The following is a 17602-nucleotide window of genomic DNA, read 5'->3' on the forward strand; positions in this document are numbered from 1 at the left end:
TTTGTTCTTGGCAATTCTTTTGACGATCTCGAAAGAAAGGAAGTGAATTTGAACCCTCCGGTACTGCATGTTGGTCCGTTGCTTCACTTTGGTTTTTTGAACGGTGAACATTCCAAGGACATGAGAGTTGGAACGAGCATTTGGACAGAATGTGACTGTTTCGAGTGGCTGGATGCAAAGCCTAATTGACTAAAGCTCAGCTGGAGGAAATAACGATGGTTTTGAAGGACAGCGAGCAGTTGTTCCTCTGGGCTCTTCGTGCATACATAGTCTCTTCAACAGTCTCAGACAGCTTACCCCACGATTTTCTGGATGAGATAAAAGGGTAGGGGCTCGTTGTTCCATGGTGCAATCAGCTGCAAGTGTTATCCCATCCGTCCGTTGCGGGATTCGTTACTCATTGCGGATGGAACTCAATGCTTGAAAGCATATCTGGTGGAGTTCCCAAGGTAGGGCTTCCATTTTGGGCGGATCAATTCACCAACAGCAAGCTCATGGTCGATGAACGGAAAATTGGATACAGATTGAGTGGTGGGAAAGGACTGATACTAAAGAAAGAGATATCCAGAACTATCAGAAAATTGTTCAGTGACGAAGGGACGGAGGTAAAGAAAAATGTCGAGGCTCTAAGAGACAATGCGAGGACTACGGTGCAAAGAGGAGGATCTTCGGATATAAACATTGAGAGCCTCCTAGAAGGTTTGAAGGGGAACCGTATCGGTAAATAAGTGCATGATGGTGAACCTTCTCACACATGTTTATCACTCGTATGACGCATGATGTTTGAGCTGAGTTTATAAATGTTTTAGTTGAATTTATACAAAATTATTCATATAAATTGGAAGTTATTTAAATTCGGAAGGGAAAAAAATTGAAATTGAGCGCTATTTGATCCTGTCTTTATATCTAAAATGTGTGGTTTCAAAACAATAAAACGACTTTAATTTAATTTCGTGGTATTCTAATATGTGCTTCGTTCCCTTTCTATTTAAGTAGAGGATGATTTAATCGATTACGCTGAATTTTACCAGTGAATCATTATAACTATTTTCGTTTATCATAAGCGTAAAGTTTTATATAATTTTTGTTTTTTTTTTTTAATAATGATGGCGGTTATTCACATCATTAAAACATTTATTTATTTTACAATTTTAGTTTTGTATTTACAAAATTTAATAGAAGTGTTTTAAAGAAGTATATTTTGTTATGAGTTAAAAAGTTAAATAAAGACGTTAAGAGAAAATGTTTTCCCAAAAACTCTGTGGGTCCCCTTAACAGTTGGATTTAGCAACCATTACTCCTCCATTGAGGTTTAGCCAAAAAGGACATCAAAAAATATATGGAAATTGTTTAATTATGTAGCCATTGACAATTACTTGCATTGATGCTTGGTGGGAATTCTAACCAAACAAAGTTCATATATAGAATTCTAAGACATATGGATCGTGATACAACATAAGAGAACTAAACATAGCAGATACAAAAGTGAGTGACCAAGTGACATAATAGACTATTAGTCTAATATTATGACTTGAAAATGAGCATTGGAGTTGCCTTGGTTTCGAGTTGACGGTGCAAAGCCATTGAATAGAAAAATTGAAGTCTTCATTTGCGAAACTTCCTAGGCTCAGGAGTCCACCTGAAGATGTTTCCAATGATTTCAATATCAAAGAAATATGGTCTGCCACCAAATTCCCTTGTTCCCTGTTGAAGGATATTGTTCCTCACTTTAGGTGGAATAGATTCAAAATGGTAAGTGGCAGAGTTCTAGCCAAATAAACACCGACATCAAGAAGTGGATGCTCTTGTCACACCACCCCGACAACTACCTTGACGCGGCCTCAGAGCCATGAAAGGACTTATAATAACCAAAGATGACCAAACTAGGGTATGACTAGACATAATTGGTGTTACCCAAAATGGAACATGTGGTTTATAATAATGGTGAGGTGAAAATATAGGTAGATAGGGATTGGAATTTGAGTGAATAGGCCATGTTAGAAAGGCGTCGTCAACCACTAAAAGGATGATTGGCCTTAGATATTGTTGTAGGTATTCTTCTTGTAGACACTGGTGTTGCTGGTGGGGAAGGCATATAGAGATGTGCAAAATATTGTTAGGAAGATTAGGCACGTGATTTTTTTAGAACCAAATGGAAAATGTGCCTCGGTACTAGACACCACATAGTTCATGCTTTTGAAATTTTACTCAGAGAAAAGAAAAGATGGATTTGGTATTGCACATGAATGAGATGTATTCTTCGTATATGCTTGGCCATCTATAGAGGTTTCTTGATTTTGGGTAATTAACTTACTCTAAAATGAAATAAGACATTCAATGTGTTCTTTGTAATATAGATATAAACAAAACATCTAAAGAAAAGTAATTGCACAATGATCTAGTCCAAGAAAACAAGGTTTTCCACAAACCAATTAACTCTTCTAGAAAAATTCAACAATTCCAATTTAATAATCCTATCGGCCTCTCTTTGTACCTTTTGGGACAATTGCTAGTTTATTTTTCTAACATTTCCTCCCTCCCTATTTATTGCCCGCCATGTTGTGGGGTTCATTGTGGCGTCTATGTATTAATTAATTTAATGCACTATGCATGAGTTGATTGAAATTATATGGATATTTAGGGAACATTTTGAAATATGAATTCCAACATATTTTTGGAGTTTATCATCCCCATAAAAATGACCATATCAGTTTAAACTTTTTTTCCTCAATTTGGCTAACTCGATGCTTCGCATTGAGAATATAAAAAAGGCTTTTACATGCATTTCTTTTGAAGGGAGTTAAACGTCAAGGCAGATTTGTTGTCCAACAAAGGTTTGTCTGCTGCACCAGGGTGTTTTCACTACAACATTGGACACAATGGGGAAATTGAGAATGAAAGCGCACTCCCTATATGCTCATCTATTTCCTACTACTATGATGGGTAGTTTTTACTGAATATAACTTTGAACTTAAGGGATGAAATGATCTTTTATTTGAACATTAGCCTAATGGGTAGTTTTTACTGAATATAACTTTGAACTTAAGGGATGAAATGATCTTTTATTTGAACATTAAGCCAGCATAGTTAATACTTCACATTTATTTTTATTTTTTAGGGCTTGGGAACATTGGGTTTTTCCTTTTCTTTTTTTATGGCTCCCAGAATAAGGGGATAGGATAAGATAATTTTCTTTGTATTTTGTGTATTGGGCTTTTTCATATTAATATGATTTTCCAACATATATATATATATATATAAATAATTTTTAATATGATATTTTATAAATAATAATAAGGGTTATTATTTACCTTGGGCTTTTTTACTTTTCAAATATAAACGCAGAGGTGATAGTTTATGATGTTATTTTTTATGGTTTTGGAACAATGAGATATAATAACTTATTTTATATGTTAAATTTTTCATATTAATGTGATTTTCTATTTTATAAATATATATAAATAATTAATTTTCAATATGATATTTTATAAATAATAATACGTGTTTTTGTTTTTGTTATAGTTTTTATTTACCATTTTTATGATAAGTAAGTTTATGTTTAATGAATATAAATATTTTCATTTCTAATTATTTTTAAAAATATTTTTATTATAAAATTTGTTTTTCTTTTGAAAATAAAAAATTGTATTGTCTTATAATATAGAATTAGTTAATCATTATTTTCATTTCTAATGATGATGGTGATTGGCTGTTCTTATTAGTTTAATGTTATGATTTTTTTAATTTGTTAAATAATTTATCTCTTAAATTATTATTTAGTTATTAATATTTTAAATTTTTTATAAATATAACACAATGATATAGAAGTAGTGTATTCACATTTCTTATTTTATCTCTTAATTTATTTTATCATGTTAATTAAGTTGATAGGCATCCCCTTTATTGGAATTGGCTACTATAATGATTTTTTTAATTAAAATTTTTTGATCAGATGATCATATTCTCGTCATCACCACTATATCAATTGATAAAATTTACAGCACTAACTTCCTTGCATATCTATATCACATGTTTAAAGCATACTTAAATTAATTTTTTACAAAGCATGATTAAAAATTTGCTATGCCTCTTGCTCATAACCACTTATGATATTTAGTAATAAATAAATTAAAAAAATATATATATCGAAAATTGCAACGATTCTAAAATGTATGCCTATTCACATTCTTAAACATATGTCTCTTCCACCATTTGCCAAGGGTTTTGTCTACTTCATTACCTAACCAGAGTGGTTTCCTATGCGTTATAAATTCTTTGGCCATGTTTAGTGATAAATGAATTAGAAGAAAAAAAAACTTATAAAATCTATATTGAAACGTGCAATGATTCTAAAACATATGCTTATTCACATTCTTAAATGTATGTCTCTTCAACCATTTTCCAAATGTTTTGTCTACTTCATTACCTAACCAAAGTGGTTTCATGTGTGTTACTAATTCCCTCGTCATTTCATGGTTAGGTGGTTGCTATATAAGCCGAAGAAATTATAGTTTAGTTCATATTGTCAGCTCAGCTGCTACAAGAGTTATTCAACTAAGTAAATATTTATTCCAAGAGTTCCTTAAGTGTTTCAGGTTTTCTCATCACTGGATATTTACATTTTGAGAGCCCGCAAGTCACATGTTCGACAAAGGTTCTTTTAGGGATTTTAGATGGTGTTTTGGTAGGGTTTGTTTGGTGGTTTTACATTACTCAGTCATGATTTTTAACCTCCACAATGGACCTTGTAGTGAGTTTGAGAGAAAGATTGAAGGAGAACGTTTATAATGTCCTATTCCAAATACTCATATCAATTCCCTCCAGATTTTTACTTGCTTTTGAGAGTGAAACTTGAGCTCTTTCAGGTTTTGTTCTTTTCTACAAAATTAACAAGTAAAACTAGCTTGTTTTTACAATTTGATAATAAAGTAGAACTAAGGCATATTTTGGCTTTATTATTCTGTATATAAGAGTGAAATGACATTTTAGGTTTTTATTATAAAATAGAGCTAAGGCATAGTTTTCTGTTGTAGGATAGCCTCAAGGTAATCAACAAGGTTATCCACCGCAAGTATACCCTCAAGATTACCTCAATCTTATCCACCACAAGTGTCACCCTCTTAAGGATACGCCTATGTAGGCGCAACAGGCCTATGAGCAGGCACCCATCTAATCCACAACATCTCTTAATTGAGAAACAATATATAAATCCTCTTATCTTTTCTCTTTGAAATTCATTGCAACAATTTTTTATGGTTTTTATCACAGATTGTGTATTGATCAGGACTGGAAATTTTGGTTGTAGCCTATGGGATTTTAATCGACTCATGGATTCATGAATTACATGCACTCCGAGTCTGAACGATGTGCGATGGGTAACCAACATATTTTGATAAAAACCTTCAAAGCGTCAGTACCCTATTTTACATTAATGTATATTCTGATACTAGCATCTGTGATTAGATGGTTGATTATATTCTTTGTAAAAAAAAAACATTGTACATACATGTTTTGATCAATTATATTCATTGTCAAAAAAAAATCATCGTACATACATGTTTTGAGCTTTGCTTCTATCTTGTGCATAGAAACCTCTTCTGGATGGTGAAATAAAGAGTTAATTCCAAAGAGCAATGTAACTGTATCATTAGCGAAGCACACAACACCATGTCATTGCTCCCATTTGCATATATATGGTTAAAAGACACATATAAGCACATTGGGTTTTCTTGCAATATATTATTGTAAAGTCATTTCAGTTCCTAACATTTAGTGAATGAAATTTAGGATAAATTAACCCATTAAATTAATGTAAAGGGTTTTATAATTTCTTGTTTTCTATGTACCAAATAATTGCTTGGTTCCGTAATGAGTATCTTTGACTTGAATAATAGGTTAAATGAAAATTTTAATTAAGGTTTTAATGTATTTGATTAAAAAACACATAAGTGAACTTTTGGTCATTCAACTTGAACCTAAATAGTTTACAAGTGCTTCACCTAACCTTCATAAATTAATATGATAAGACCCATAAGATGATTTTTACTAATTCAAAATTATCTAATGATTTTATTATGACGCGTAAGATAAAAAATTGAATTGAAAAAAATAATAAATTATTTATAAATTTAATACTCTTAATTTATTCTCTTATATTAAAATAGCCCACCTAGTATCAAAGCAATATATTTTTGCTCAATTTTACATCTCACTTTACCAATCACAATACATAAATATATTTTTTATTAAATTCTACATCTTAGGTTACCATTCACAATAAACTTAATAAACTTATTTTTAGTAACGAAAATTTGGAAATAAGATATTATATGAAACCGATTTTTTAACATTTTTAATGTTTGAGAGAATTTATTATTAAATTTAATATGATGAGATCAAAATGTGTTTGAGCAACTAGAGCATATTTCGATGACAGATTTAAAATTATTCAAATCATATAATAATATATGAATCAAACAAATAACCTCTCATATATTTCACACTTAAAACATTCCATAATTTAGAATGTTTACAAATTTTATAATAACCTTAATCTAAATTATGCCTTTCTTTTCAAAACCTTATTCAATAAATGTGCACAAGAAACAACTTATTTACAAAATATGCCCTAAACCTAATATAACTATGGTGCTCTTCTTTTTAAGGTGCCAAGTATATGCATTATGTTGTTGTTATGGGAATATTAATATTCATTTAGCTTAATATTTCTTAACTTTTGGTTTTGTTTTTTATATTTTTGAATTATTTTTTAGAAATTATATATGAATTTGTTAAAATTATAAGTTTTAGTTATATAATTAAAATATGAAATTTTTTTAAGAAATTAAATTTATTTATATATTTAAAATTACAATATAAATAAATAAAAATTAAAATACTATAAAAAATTAAACAATAATTTGAATCAAACAAACAAAAATTAAAATGTAAAGAAATTAAAATGATACTTATTTTTAAAAGCTAATTCCAAAGGATCAGTGGTCAACATGGAAATTTGGGGTAAAATTGCAACTAGAGATCTCAAATCTTTCACGCTATACCATCAATTTTCCTATTAACACTAACTTGTTATGCTTTCAATATTTCATTGACTTATAGAAATCAAGTCTATAACAATGTGAAAATTTTCAATAATCCAAAATCTCCAAATACTCAAATGGTTTTCAATCACCAAATGTAATGTATGGCTCAAACCCTAATCAATCAAAATCCAAATTCTATTTTCTATTAAACATCAAGATATATTTTCCATGTGAGAAATTTGAAAATCTGCACACTCAGGTTTGTAGGGGTAAAAGGAGACAAATTATATGAAACCTTGAATTAAAATCTCATCAACCTATGATGATGAATACCTTTAATTTTTGTCCTAGATGTTGAAAGTGTCAACTTGTGTCAACTTGTGTGAAGAAAAACTATATATACAATGCAATGTAAAATGCTCGAATAAAAGCAAAATAACTAGTAATTTTTATAACTAATAATTTCTTTGTAATAAAGATGTACATATTGTGAAAAGTAATTTGAATCAATAGAGAGTATAAGAAAATGAATATAAGTAATAAATAGATATTTGAATCAAACATGAATATGAGAAGATGAATCATAAGTCAAATTTATTTTTTCCATTGGTGATACGATACAAGTCTCTCTCAATCGGCTCTTTTTGGGTTTTATAACGTCCAGGTATTTAAATGGTATATTATTTAGGTTTCTTAGGTTTTTATGAGTTTAAGTTTTTAAGTATTAAGAAAATAATATTTTAAAATATTAAATAACACGTTCATAAGTATTATCGCTTAAATTTTTATAATTTTAAGTTTTAGATTTTTGGGTTTTATAACTTTCAATTTTTTAGATGGTATATTATTTAGATTTCTTAATATTTGGTTTTTATAATTTAAGTTTTTTAGGTTTTTCTAATATTAATTTTTTATAATTTTATTTTGGTTTCGTTAATTTTAAGTTTTAATAAATATTAAAAATAAATAAATGATTTTAATAAATACTATAAAATTAAAAATTTATTATAAATAAATTTATAATCAATATGATGGTAGTTTATAAGTGGTTTTTTTTAGATTTTTAAATTAGTTTATAAATAGTTTATAATTAATATTTTATAATTTTATAATAGTCATTATCATAAATATATAATATTAAAAATATTATTATTAATATTATTAATAAAAAAATTAATAACATCTTTAATACGATACTAATCGTGTTTAAATTAATCATGTTTTAAATATGTTTAATACAATACTAATTTTAAGCATGGTTTAAACATGTTTTAATCATATTTAATACACTACTAATTTTTAAACATATTTAATCATGTTTAATATTTGTTTAATACATCTTTAATCATTTTAATCATGTTTTAATTTTTGTTTAATACATGTTTTAAACATGGTTAATACAATACTATTTTTTTAAATTATTAATATTTAATGTTATTAATATAATAATATTAAAATTATTATTATTAATTATGTTAGATCTTAGACTTTTGCAATCCATATTGTAAATGAGAATGTCTTTTGGATTAATCATATCATTAGGATTTGGTTGACGTTTTGAATCAACTAATGTGGTTCATCCTCACCTTTGTCCTTAGGATGAACAACATTAGTTGGTTTGAAATGTCGACCAAATCCTAATGATGTGATTAATCTGAAAGACATTCTCATTTATGTTTAATCATCTTTAATCATTTTAATCATGTTTTAATATTTTTTTAATACATGTTTTAATCAGTTTTAATATATGTTTTAAACATGTTTAATACCATACTAATTTATTATTATTATTATTATTTAATGTTATTAACATGATAACATTAAAATTATTAATATTATTTAAATTGTAACATTAATATTAATAATATTAGTAGTTAAAAACATATATATCTAATATTATAAATATTAAATATTAAATATTAAGAAAATGCATCTCTTATTTGAGTGATATTATAAATCTAAGGGATTAATATGAAAACCCAAAGATTTGATCTTTGGGTTTATAATGTTAATCCCTTAAATATATAACATTAATCCAAATATTTATAATGTTAATGTCTTGGATTTATAATAGTATTAATAGACTTCTAAAATAGTTTATAAATAATTTATAATAAATTTTATATTTTTTATAATAGTTATTATGATAAACAAATAATATCTTTTGAAAAAGATATAAATAAAAAATATTATTAATAATATCAATAACATTAAAATTAATAATAATAATTTTACTTAAAAAATATTGTTCATAACATTATTAATCATAATAGTTTTTAAACATTAATAACGTTTAATGTTTTTAACATATTAATATTAAAATTATTAATAACATTTAAATTATAAAATTAATATTAATATTATTGATAATTAAAAATATATAATATTATAAATATTAAATATTAGAAAAAAAATGTCTCCCTTCGTGGAGAGAAAACTATTAAAAAATGAAGTTGACTTCGTTCAACTATATTTGACTATGTTTGACAATCAACAATGTTTAACTTCAATCAAGCATAATTTCCTAACAATATTATTGATTAATATTAAGAATCTAACATGTAACATCAAACTGGTACAAAAATATATTCAAAGTTGCAATGCGACAAACATTGTCACAATGTTACATTACATTGCAATTTAACCAACGTCGCAATGTGACATTATAATGTTTACACATTGTGACAATGTTAACCATATGTGACAATGTTATATTCTCGTTGGAATTGTTGACTATAATTGATAGTCAACACTCTTCAACTTGAGATATACACAACTTCCTATTATTATTGTTAATTAAATTATTTGTGAAACACAGTCAGTCATATTAGTCAAAAAAATCAAATAAAGTCGGACCATTATAGTCATTGTTTAAATTATTGATGAAGATCAAAATTTGTCGCATTGTGACAATCATTGTCACAATGTTATATTATATTACAATTTATCCAACATTGCATGTCAACATTAAAAAATAAGGTTTAATATTAAGGTTTATAATATTTGGTTTAATATTAGGGTTTCATATTGAGTTTATGATATTGGATTTATAATATTTAGTTTATATTGGCTTTATCATATTTGGTTTATATCCTTGGGATTCATAACATTTGGGTTATAATGTTTGATCAACTTGAATCAAACATAATTTCCTAAATATATTATTGATTAATATTACGAATCTAACATGTAACATCAAAATGGTACAAAAATATATCCAACATCGCAATGTGACAAAAATTGTCACAATGTTACATTACATTGCAATTTAACCAATGTCACAATGTGACATTATAATGTTTACACACTATGACAATGTTTATCGCATATGACAATGGTATCCCCCTATTGGAATTGTTGACTAGGTTAATCCTTCAAGTTATATAGTATTCCTTTGCATTTATTAATCCTTTGAATTTATAATATTATAGTTAATAAATTTTTGGTTTTATGTTAAGATTTATGATATTAATCTTAGGTTTTATGTATTGGTCTTAGGATTTATAATATTAATCCTAGGGTTTATAATCTCTTAGCATTATAATATTTATCTTAGGGTTTAATGTCAATCTCTTAGATTTATAAAATTATTAATCCCTTGGTTTTATTATATTAATCCCTAATTAGTATAATAATATATTAAGGTTTATAATATTAATCTTGTGTTCGATATAATAATATTAGGGTTTATAAAATTAATCTTAGGGTTTAATATTAATCCCTTAAGTTTATAATCCCTCTGGTTTATAGTCTTAAGGTTTATAATTGTAGGGTTTATAATATTAATCCTAAGGTTTTTAATCCCTTGATTTTATAATATTAATGTTAGGGTTTATAATCCCCTCGGCATAAAATGTTAATATCTAATGTGTATAACAATATATTAGGGTTTATAATCTTAAGGTTTATAATATTAATCTTATGTTTAATATATTAATCTTAGGGTTTAATATTAATCTATTAGGTTTAAAATCTCTTGGGTTTATAATATTAATCCCTTGAGTTTATTGATCCTTTATTGATGCTTTAGGGTTTAATATTAATCCCTTAAGTTTATAATCCCTTGGGTTCATAGTATTAATCCTTTGGGTTTATTAATCTTAGGGTTCATATTCCTAGGGTAGAATATTATTCATAGGGTTTATAATATTAAGCCTAAGGTTTAATATAAATCCCTTCAGTTTATAATCATGGTCAATCATGTTCCACAAGGGTCCAATGTCACATTGTGACAAAGATTTTCGCAATATGAAAATCTACGATGTTCAACCATCGTCAACCATGGCCATTCATGATCAACCATGATCCAATGTCACATTGTAACAAACACTGTCACAATATGAAAATCAACCATGGTAAAAAATCTTCAAATGGTCAACCATAGTCAAATGTTGCATTCTGACAAAGATTGCCTCAAAATGAAAATCAATCGTGGTTAATTATGTTACATATGAAAATCGATCATGGATAGTCATAGTCAACCATGGTCCAACACCACATTGTGAAAAGCATTGTATCAATACGAAAATCAACCATGGTCAACCATCATCAACCATGTTCAACCATGGTTAATCATTACCAACCATGGTCCAACATCGCATTGTGACAAAGATTTTCTCAATATGAAAATAAACCATGGTCAATTATGGTCAATCATGGTCAATGATCGTTAATAGCCATGGTCACATTGTGACAAATATTGTCTCATGGTCCAATGTCACATTGTCACAACCATGGTCATCCATGATCATCCATGGTCAAGCATGGTCCAACGTCACATTGTGACAAATATTGTCAATATGAAAATCATCCATGGTCAACCATGGTCCAATGTCACATTATGACAAAGATTCTATCAATATGAAAATCAACCATGGTCCAACGTCATATCGTGACAAATGTTGTCTCAATAGGAAAATAAACCATGGTCAACCATGTTTTTCTTACAGCTTAAAACATTTATCTTAAGGTTTATATACCTTGGGTTTATAATATTAATCCTTTGGATTTTTTGGGTTTTTAGAATTAATCCCTTGTTTTTATTAGTGCCTTGGATTTATAATATCAATCCCTTGGGTTTATTAATCTAAGGGTTCATATTCCTAGGGTATAATATTATTTATAAGGTTTATAATATCAATCCTAGGGTTCAATATAAATCCCTTGGGTTTACAATCCATTGGGTTTTTAATATAAATTCCTTGGGTTCATAATATTAATTATAGGGTTTATATTCCTAGGGTTTAATATTAAGCCTAGTTTACAATATTAATCCCTTGGGTTTATTAATTTTAGGGTTTATATTCCTAGGGTTTAATATTCATCCTAGGATTTAATGTTATTCCCTTGGATTTTTAATATTAATCCCTTGGGTCTATTAATCCATTGGTTTTATAATATTAATCATAAGGTTCATGATAGGAATCTAAGGGTTTAATGTTTATTTTAGGGTTTATAATATTTATCATAGTGTGTATATCCCTTTGATTTATAATAGTAATCCCTTGGGTTTATTATATCGTTTGGGTTTATAATCCCTTGGGTTTTTAGTATTGGGTGTATTAGTCCCTTGGACTTATAATATCAAGGTTTTAATGCTATACCATTGGAATGGTAAAAAAACCTATCCAACATCGCATTATGACAAACAATGTCTCAATATGAAAATAAGTCTAACAATCATTGTCGCAATGTTACATTACATTGTAACTTATTCAATGTTGCATTGTTACACTAAAAAAATTGGATTTAATACAAGGTTTATAATATTAGGACCTTTTAATATTTGATTTATAATATTAAAGTTTAATATTGGGTTTATAATTTGTAGTATTAGGGTTTATAATATTAATTTTAGGGTTTACTATTAATCCATTGGGTTTATCAATCCCTTGGGTTTTTAATATTAATCCTTTGGGTTTACCAATCTCTTAGGTTTATAATATTAATCCCTTGGGTTTAAAATTATCCCCCTTAGTTTATAATTCATTGAGTTTATAATATTAATCCCTTAGGTTTATTAATTCCTTGGATTTATAGTATTAATCTCTTCGGTTTATAATATTAATCCTAAGGTTTATAATATTAATCTTAGGGTTTATATTCCTAGGGTTTAATATTAATCCTAGGGTATAATGTTATTCCCTTGGGTTTATAATCTCTCAGGTTTTTAATATTAATCTAATGGGTTTATTAATCCCTTGGTTTTATAATATTGATCCTAGAGTTTCTAATATTAATCGTAGGGTTTATATTCCTAGGTTTTAATATTACGCCTATGGTTTAATATTTATCTTAGGGTTTAATGTTTATTTTAGGGTTTATATCACTTCGATTTATAATATTAATTCCTTGTGTTTAATATTATTCCTATGGGTTTATAATCCCTTAGGTTTATCAGTGCCTTGCATTTATGATATCAATCCCTTAAGTTTATTAATTTAAGGGTTCATATTCCTAGGGTATAATATTATTCACAATGTTTATAATATTAATCCTAGGGTTTAATTTGAATCTCTTGGAATTATAATTCATTGAGTTTATAATCTTATGTTAATATGAAAATCAACCATGTTCAACGATGGTTAACCGTGTTTATTTTAGGGTTTATAATATTTATCTTAGGGTTTATATACATTGGGTTTATAATATTAGATCCTTGGGTTTAATATTATTCCCTTTGGGTTTATAATCCCTTTGGTTTTTAGTGTTAATCCATTGCGTTTATTAGTCCCTTTCGTTTATAATATCAATCTCTTGGGTTCATTAATCTAAGGGTTCATATTCATAGGGTGTAATATCATTCATAGGGTTTATAATATTAATCCTAGGATTTAATATAAATCCCTTCGATTTATAATCATGGTCAACCATGATCAACCAGGGTCCAATGTCACATTGTGATAAAGATTGTCTTAATATGAAAATAAACCATGTTCAACCATTTTCCACCATCATCAATCATGGTCATTCATGGTCAACCATGGTCCAACATCACATTGTAACAAAGATTGTCTCAATATGAAAATCAATCGTGGTCAACCATCTTCAATCATGGTCAACCATGGTCAAATTTCGCATTGTGACAAAGATTATCTCAAAATGAAAACCAATCATGTTCAATATGAAAATCAATCATTGTCAACCATGGTCAATGATGGTCCAATGTCACATTGTGACAAGTTTTGTCTCAATATGAAAATCAACCATGGTCAATTATTACCAACCATGGTCCAATGTCGCATTGTGATAAAGATTGTATCAATATGAAAATCAACCATGGTCAATAATCATCAATAGCCATGGTCACATTATGACAAAGATTGTCTCATGGTCCAACGTCACATTATCACAACCATGGTCCAACATCACATTGTGACAAAGATTATCAATATCGAAATCAACCATGTTCCACCAAGGTTAATCATGGTCAACCACATTCAACCATGGTCCAACGTCACATTATGAAAAGGATTCTCTCAATATGAAAACAAATCATGGTCAACCATGGTACAACACCGCATTGTGACAAATATTGTCTCAATATGAAAAACAAACATGGTCAACCATGTTTGTTTTAGGGTTTATAATATTTATCTTAGGGTTTATATACCTTGGGTTTACAATATTAATCCTTTTGATTTTTGGGTTTTTAGTATTAATCCTTTGTTTTTATTAGTGCCTTGGGTTTATAATATCAATCCCTTGTGTTTATTAATCTAAGGGTTCATATTCCTAGGGTATAATATTATTGATAGGGTTTATAATATTAATCCTATGGTTTAATATAAATCCCTTTGGTTTATAATCCAATGAGTTTATAATATAAATTCCTTGGGTTTATAATATTAATCATAGGGTTTATATTCCTAGGGTATAATATTAAACCTAGGGTTTACAGTAATAATCCCTTAGGTTTATTAATTTTAGGGTTTATATTCCTATGGTTTAATATTCATCCTGGGGTTTAATGTTATTCCCTTGGGTTTATAATCCCTTGGTTTTTAATATTAATCCCTTGGGTTTATAATCCCTTGGTTTTTAATATTAATCCCTTGGGTTTATTAATCCATTGAGTTTACCCCGGATGCTGGTGTTAGATAGGATGGGACGGGAGTGGGCGGCATGCCACATGCCGGCCATATGCCATCACATGGCAGACGTCGGAGGCACAGGCGTTGCAAGCGGCTGGTATAAGGTGATGCAGCAGAGCATAGTAAATGCCCTGCACGGCAATTCGGCTCAAGCGGAGGTTGCAGTTATGGCGGGCGCGCTCCAAGGTAAGGCAGCTGAGGTTATAAAAAATGTTGCTGCATATGGTCAGGGAATGTTGGTGGCTCTTCCTTCTGGCAGGTCTCTGCAATTCCGGTTGCCCTGCCTCTCCGTCTCCACCGGGATCTCCTCGCTGTCTGTTTGGGTTATTCCGCAGTCTATTCCGGAAGCTGGTTGTTTGGATTATTCTGTGGTCTGTTTGAATTTCCTCTCCTTGACCCCTGTAAGGATGGTGAGACCTCGACAGCGTCTGCTTAGCCATCGAGGCACTTCCAGAGGAGGAACCTCTCGCAGTCACGAGGCGGATAATTCTGTCCACTGCTGTCATTGCAATAACTTACGCTCCACTGGAGCTAATCCCCTTCACTCCAGTCAATTCATGGACGCTGGTGCATCGGGCTCGGCTGCCTTGCCTACCTTTGGCTCTGCTATCTTCAATTTTAGCAGTTCCATGAACAGCCCGCAGATTAGTGCGCATGTTTCGGTCCTGTTCATTGAAAATTCCCAGGAAGACAATGACTCCCTGGATGAACATGGGCAGAGGAAAGCTGACAACAAGATGCAAGAAGCAAAGGTTCCTGAAACTAACCCGGAGAAGGATGTTAAAGATCCTGCCTCAGACCTGGAAAATGTCTCGAAAAGCAGGCTAGATCAGAGGGAGAGGACCAGCGAAGCAGAAGACACTGCTCCCACTGCTGCTGAAAGGGAGGCTTACGATTGGTGCCGGGTAGAGGAGGTGCAAATGGACGAATAGCGATGCCCAAGCTCAAGGTTCACACGGCTCTTCTGTCTGGTCTTCTGGTCTCTTTTGATGTATGTTCTGGCTTAGTTTTGGCATCAGTGCTTTGTGTTTATGTCCTTGAAACTTCGTTAATGGGCTGGTTATTATTAGTCTCCCCTGCGTGGGATTTCTGGTCGGCGCCCCTGCGTGGGCTAGCTCTTTTGAATGGTTTAGCTTCTCTGTTTGGCGCCCCTGCGTGGGCTAGTTTTTTGATTAGCTTCAACTGCTCTTGGATGATATTTCTAGAGCCTGGTTCTCTCTATTTTGTCATGATGTAAATTTTTGCCTACTGTACATAATATATTAGCATAGTTTTTACCGAGAAAAAAAAAATCCATTGAGTTTATAATATTAATTGTAAGGTTCATGATATGAATCTTCAGGTTTAATTTTTATTTTAGGGTTTATAATATTTATCTTAGGGTCTATATCCCTTGGGTTTATAATCCCTTTGGTTTTTAGTATTAATCCCTTGGTTTTATAATATTAATCATATGGTTTATAAAAGGTTTATAATATTAATCATATGGTTTATATTCCTAGGGTTTAATGTTAATCCTATGGTCTAATATTATTCCCTTATGTTTATAATATTAATCCTAAGGTTTATATATTAATCATACGGTTTATATTCCTAGGGTTTAATATTAATCCTAGGGTCTAATGTTATTCCCTTGGGTTTATAATCCCTTGAGTTTTTAATATTAATCCAATGAGTTTATTGATCTCATGGGTTTATGATATTAATCTTAAGGTTTAATATTAAGCCTATGGTTTATAATATTAAACTTAGGGCTTAGGATTAATCCCTTAAGTTTATAACCATTTGGGTGTATAGTATTAATCCTTTGGGTTTATTAATCTTAGGGTTTATGTTCCTAGGATTTAATATTAATTCTAAGGTTTAATTTTTTTCCCATGGGTTTAAAATCCCTTAGGTTTCTTAATCGCATATGTTTATAATGTTAATCCTAAGGTTTATAATATTAATCTTAGAGTTTAATGTTTATTTTAGGGTTTATATCCCTTTAGTTTATAATATTAATTCCTTGTGTTTAATATTATTCCCATGGGTTTATAATCCCTTGGTTTATCAGTCCCTTGCATTTATGATATCAATCCCTTTGGTTTATTAATCTAAGGGTTCATATTCCTAGGGTATAATATTATTCACAAGATTTATAATAGTAATTCTAGGCTCTAATTTAAATCTCTTGGGTTTATAATACAAATTCCTTGGGTTTATTAATCTCTTGGTTTAGAATATTATGTTAATTATGTTATAGTTTGAAATATAACTATTAATATAATATTATATAAAAACATAGTATTATATTAATATATAGTATAATATTAATATAATAACCATATTATTATTTATATCATTATTAACAATTACAAATATTTAATTTTTAATAGCCATATTTACATTATACACCTAATAATTATTAATGTGTTTGATATAAGCTTATCGACATATATTAACCACATTTACTAATGTGGTTGT

General features: G+C 29.1%; 1 protein-coding gene across 1 annotated transcript; it reads left to right on the forward strand.

Moving 5' to 3' along the window:
- The first annotated feature begins 215 nt into the window (after nt 1-215).
- LOC149158253 (UDP-glycosyltransferase 74E2-like) lies at nt 216-728 on the forward strand. The gene is made up of 2 exons (XM_089433931.1): nt 216-325; nt 428-728. The coding sequence occupies exons 1-2, from the start codon at nt 216-218 to the stop codon at nt 726-728; spliced, it is 411 nt and encodes a 136-aa protein (XP_089290057.1).
- Nucleotides 729-17602: the final 16874 nt, after the last annotated feature.

Source organism: Pinus tabuliformis, chromosome 5_2 (assembly GCF_031772625.1).
Source record: "Pinus tabuliformis cultivar Carrire ecotype Pingquan chromosome 5_2, CPIR1, whole genome shotgun sequence".
Lineage (NCBI taxonomy): Eukaryota > Viridiplantae > Streptophyta > Pinopsida > Pinales > Pinaceae > Pinus > Pinus tabuliformis.